At 41.9% G+C, this 6,054-nt stretch overlaps 1 protein-coding gene across 1 annotated transcript in view; it reads right to left on the bottom strand.

Annotated features, from left to right (window-relative positions):
* WWOX (WW domain containing oxidoreductase) overlaps positions 1-6,054 on the bottom strand; it is an 818,391-nt gene that overhangs the window by 755,530 nt on the left and 56,807 nt on the right. Inside the window, 1 exon segment of the mRNA XM_055078924.1 lies at positions 3,182-3,288. Within this exon segment, the coding sequence (XP_054934899.1) occupies positions 3,182-3,288 (107 nt within the window).

Genomic DNA, 6,054 nt, shown 5'->3' with positions numbered 1-6,054 from the left:
CCACATGCCGCGGAGCGGCTGGGCCCGTGAGCCACGGCCGCTGAGCCTGCACGTCCGGAGCCTGTGCTCCGCAACGGGAGAGGCCACAACAGTCAGAGGCCCGCGTACCGCAAAAAAAAAAAAAAAAAAAAAAAAAAAAAGTGTAGATAACTGGGTTTGGGCATTATCTTCCAACTCTGGTTTAAACATTAGTATCACATTGTACAAGATGGTTCTGACAATATCACAAGTGTCGCTGGAATTTGATTTTTTTAGTCTAAATATGATGTCACATGGGCAAAATTTTACGAGTTTGATACTCCCTGCTGCTCGATCCCAGGTACCGTTCTAACATTTTCAGTGGAGGCAGAAATTGGCCCGACTTACTAGATGAAAACTGGAAACGGCTACCCAAGCTTTAAATCCATCTGCCGTTTGAATCAATGGGTCCACTGCGAAGATTCTGCTCTACGGTGTATTCACAAAAGCATGTATCGCGAAGGCTCACTGCAGCAGAGATGAGAGTCAATTTTGGATGAAAATGTGAGAGAGACTGAACTTTAAGAGAGCATCACTTGGAAGAGCAAAACAATGACAACAACCTCCGTGTCCACCAAAAAGGGAGACTGGTTAAATGATGACAGCATAAACACGGGATGGAGTATCATACAGCAGCTAAAAGCAATAAGGATGACCTCTATGCACTGATAAGAAAAAAAACCTCCTCTAGTAGTAAGTGAAAAAAAATCAAGGTACATAACAGTATGTAGGTGTGCTGCATAGTATGCACAACCTTTTTCTGGAAGAACACGCAAGAAACAGTTAATGATATTTACCTCCCAAGAGAAGAATTGCAGAGGACTTTCACTTTTCATTTTACACACTTTATGAAGATTCAAACCATATGCATGTATTATCATTCACTCTCTGCACATCTCTGAAGATTGCTCTATACCACCTAGTGGAGGTTATTATATTTTTTAACTTTGGAGTTAGAAAGATGCTAAGATAATTGGAAAAAAGTGGGCCCTGTTTTGTTTTGTTTTTTAATTTAACTCAAAATAATGAATCCAGTGAGATCAGGACAGGAGTTCATTTGAAATATACTGAACTTGAAATTCCGCTTGAAAAAACAGAAATAAATCTCCCTTTTCTTGACTTTCATAACTTCTCAATCCAGAACACCGGACATTCTCTTAAACAGACCATGGTCTGTTTCTTCGGATGGCAAGAAATCTTCCACGGTTTTCAGAGAATGAAGACAGTCTTGGCAAGGATTATCCAACCCCGTTCATGCTCTGCTCCAGGCACCTGACTGTCTCCCCCGACCCCCCTCCTGGCCCCGCCCCAGGGCCACTGCACAGGTCACCCCCTCAGCCCGGTTTGACCCTTCTCCCACCTTCCCCTGATCCTTCTTGAGATCTCGGCTCAGTCACCTCTTCTTGGGGACTCCAAATGTCCCCCACCTCCCTGGCCTTATTCACCACTTTGGAGTGCCACATACTTTTTTAGTACCACTTTCCATCATTTCAAGTTTACACTGACGTTTACCTTTCTTTGGATTGATCTGTCTTCCAGCCTCAGCTGAAAGCTCTACAAGGAAGACAGTGGCAACACCTGTTTTTCCTTAACACCAGACGCCCAGTACCTCTGACAGTGGGGCACTTCACAAATATGTGAATGAAGGAATGCAGTCTGTACATCACTCCAAAGCCCGGTGACGTGTTAAAAAAAATCAATCAACCTGTGTCACTCTGGCTCAGACCCTCTCAGGTCACCACTGACTCTGAGCCCCCTGGCAACCTCCTCCCCCTTCACTGCCCTTCAGCCACGCTAGCGTCCCTGCTGATCCTAGAATCCTCCAGGCACGTCCCTACCTCCTTTGCACATGCGTAGAAAGTATTTCCCCTGACTTGCACAGCTTACTATTTTACTTCCTTCAGATCCTGGATCAAATGTCCCAACTTTAGAGAGGTCTCTGCTGACCACCCAATCTGAAATAATCCACGCTGTCAACTTCTGGCCCCTCACTCGGCTTTACTGTCCTGCACTGCATTTATAACGTGACATTACATTAAATATTAAACTTAATTATCCCTTTAGGGTCCGTTCCTCCTACCTAGAAGCCCATGAGTGCAGGTACTGTGTTTCATTCGACGCTATATCCTTAACCCCAAGAGCACTGCAGGCCCTCAATAAATGTTTGTGCACAGGCCTATCAACACCAACATCTGCACAGACAGAGCAAAGCAAAAAGGAAAAACCAGAGACAGGGTTAAAGCCGGCTACTTTGTCATCCTAAAAACCATAAATAACCTCTTAGCTGCGTTCATGGGCGTCAACCACATTTTGTTTTTCTTAATAAATGAGCTGAATGAGTAAACATTCTCAAACCTCTGACTAATAAAGCAGATGACACTGACAATGAACTATAAACAAACTATAAAAGGGCCTGCTTGTCCTTTCATTCATAAAATAAACAAAGTGAATATGACTTTAAAAATAAAGAAAACATTATTCCAAGAGCAATAAACTTTATGAACTGTACTAAAACCTCCATGTGTTTATGCCAGCATGTATATTTGACAATTAAAAAAATCAGGACTTCCTGGGGGCGCAGCGGTTAAGAATCCGCCTGCCAAGGCAGGGGACACGGATTCGATCCCTGGTCCAGAAAGATCACACATGCCGCGGAGCAACTAAGCCCGTGCGCCGCAACTATTGAGCCTGCGCTCTAGAGCCTGCGAGCCACGCGCCACAACTACTGAGCCCATGTGCCACAACTACTGAAGCCCGCGTGCCTCGAGACCGGTGTGCTCCGCAGCAAGAGAAGCCACCACAATGAGAAGCCCGCACACAGCAACAAAGAGTAACCCCTGCTCAGCGCAACTAGACAAAGCCCGCACGCAGCAACGAAGACCCAATGCAGCCAAAAATAAATAAATAAAAATAAATGAATAAATAAATTTATTTTTTTAAAAATCAAGCACTCACTTACCCATTCTCCTAAAATGCGTGACACGGCTTCATTGGCTCTTGTCATGTTCCTGCAGGCCAGGATCACATGTGCACCATGGAGGGCGAAAGTTTTGGCAGTTTCAAACGAACCCGGTTCCCCTGCATCGGCAGGCGGACGCGCAACCGCTGCGCCACCAGGGAAGCCCAATAAATTTATTTTTTTAAAAATCAAGCACTCACTTACCCATTCTCCTAAAATGCGTGACACGGCTTCATTGGCTCTTGTCATGTTCCTGCAGGCCAGGATCACATGTGCACCATGGAGGGCGAAAGTTTTGGCAGTTTCAAACCCTACGGTTTAAAGGAAAATCAAATTCAGAAAACACAAATGCAAAGCACTGAGTCATAATGAATGGCCTTTACTGAGTGCCCAACGCATTAGCCTAGCGGTTCTCGACCAGACTCGATTTTGCCCCCTAGAAGATATTTGCAAATAACTTGAGACGTTTTTTCAGTAGTCACAGTTTGGGGTGGCGTGCTACTGGTATCTAGTGGGTAAAGGCCAGGCATGCTACAAAATATCCTACAATGCACAGGACAGCCCCCTCAGCAAAGAATCATCTGGCTCAAGTATCTACAGTGTTGAGGTTGAGCAAACCTGCCCCAGGAACAAAGTGATTTCAAAGGTGAAAGACAAGCCATCGAAGAGCTCCTGGCATAGCCAGCCTTTGAACCACTGCTTAATAACAACCAAATCGTGTGATCAGTATAAAGAGTAAGGATATATAAAGATTTAGACATGGTTACTGCCCTCAACGAGTTTACAGTTTAATAAGAGAAAACAAACCTGGAAAGTAAAACAACAACATTTGTTAAGTTCCTGACAATGTGCTCTGTACTATTTCCGGCACTTCTGCTTCCAGCAATGGCAACAGGTTTCCTAGACCCACCCTCCCACTAAGAACAATTTTAAAAGCTGGACAAAACAACACACACACACACACACACACACACACACACACACACACACCCCCTCTTTGAAGGCATCAAAGGAACACTATGCTTGAGAATTTGGGGGGCCAACATCTGGAAAAGCTGAAAAGCCAAGAGAGGTGAGCCAGCATTTGGTGCTTCTATACCCAGTGAAAACACCCTTCAAAAATAAAGGTGAACAAAATTTTTAACAAACAAAAGCTGAGGGAATATATCACCAGAATGTCTACACTAGAGGAAATACTAAAGAATGCTCTTCAGATAGGAGGAAAATGACCCTAGATAGAAATCTGGAGATGTGGAAAATGACAGAGTGACACACAGGGTAAACAGATGAAAAAGTCTAAATGATAATAGTAATAGTTTGTAAATTTTACAATACCTAGCGAGCATTACTATACTGATGATAATGACATATAACCTAGGAGGTAAGTACTTGGTATTAAAATATTCTAAGACCCTTGCATTGTCCAGGAAGTGATAAAGTACTAATCTGTATGAGACCTTAATAAGTCAAAAATATAATCTCTACAATTACCGCTGAGAGATGTACTCTCTACAATTACCACTGAGAGAACAGTAAAATAATACAAATTTAACCAGTTAATACAAAGGGGAAAAAGAATAATTTTTTTTTAAAAAAGGCAAGAAGAAAAAGGAATGTAGGGCTTCCCTGGTGGCGCAGTGGTTGAGAATCCATCTGCCGATGCAGGGGACACGGGTTGGTGCCCCGGTCCGGGAAGATCCCACATGCCGCGGAGCGGCTGGGCCCGTGAGCCATGGCCGCCGAGCCTGTGCGTCTGGAGCCTGTGCTCCGCAACGGGAGAGGCCACAACAGTGAGAGTACCGCAAAAAAAAAAAAAAAAAAGGAAAATAAAACAAGTTAGATAAATAGAAAGCCAATAATAAAGTGGTATATTTAACCCCAAATATATCTGTAATTACATTAAAGTGGACTAAAACCTGCAATCAAAAGACAAAGACTGTCAGACTGAATAAAACACACTTATACAATATGCTCCTTATAAAAGGGTGTATGTTATGTTTTATATCCTTAAACACAAGGATAAAGAACATTAAAAGAATGGGAAAAGATATACCATGTAAACATGAGCCCAAAGAAGTACTGTAAGAGAAAAAACTGAATATTTCATAGTGGTAAGTTCTAATCCATAAGGAATATGTGACAATTCTAAATTTATACACATACACACACGTCAAAAGTTGACAGGATTAAGAAGAGAAATAGAGAAGTTCATAATCAGAGTGGAAGATTTTAACGTATCAGTAACACAAAAATGTCGATAAACAGGAAACAATAGAAGATCTGAAAGTAACTGATAAACTGGAAATAACTGAATATACTTAAACACTGAACACAACAGCAAAATGTATATTCAAGTACTTAAAGAGTATTTACCAAAATTGAACATGAGCAGGGCCAGAAGTCTCAACAAATTTCAAAAGATTAAAATTGTAAAGTATGCCCTTGACCACAGCAGAATAAAATTAGACATCAATACAAGATCCTAGAAAATTCCCTTATCTGGAAACTAAGCAACACATTTCTAAATAAGAAATTGTGACTCCAAACATTACAATGAAAACCAGAAAATATTTTAAACTGAATTATTACAAAAATTCTACATATCAAAACTTACAGAACACAGCTAAAGCCATGGATAAAGGACAATCTACAGCCCTAAATACATATATTAGAACAGAAAATGAACTCAGCATCTATTAAGAAAAATTTTAAAGCAGCTAATTACCTAAAGAAAGCAGAAGAAAGGTAATGAAAATACAGACACTCACAAAAATAAAACAAACATAAAATAGAGAGGAACAAAGAATCCAAATGTCATTTCCTTGAAAAAACTAATAAAATTGAAAAAGGGCTAGCGAGAGAGACAGAGAGCGTGTGCAAGCAAGCACCAGGACACACACTTGAGTGTACAAGTGAGCACACAAATGGCAGATAGCAGGGGAGAATAAAAGGACATCACTACAGATCCTATTAAAAAGATATGATGGGGCCTTCCCTGGTGGCGCAGTGGTTAAGAATCCGCCTGCCAATGCAGGGGACACGGGCTCGAGCCCTGGTCCGGGAAGATCCCACATGCT

This window comes from Physeter macrocephalus, chromosome 17 (assembly GCF_002837175.3).
Source record: "Physeter macrocephalus isolate SW-GA chromosome 17, ASM283717v5, whole genome shotgun sequence".
In the NCBI taxonomy this organism is placed as follows: Eukaryota; Metazoa; Chordata; class Mammalia; order Artiodactyla; family Physeteridae; genus Physeter; species Physeter macrocephalus.
The sequence above is the reverse complement of the archived record's forward strand: the minus strand, read 5'-3'. Positions and strand labels throughout refer to the sequence as shown.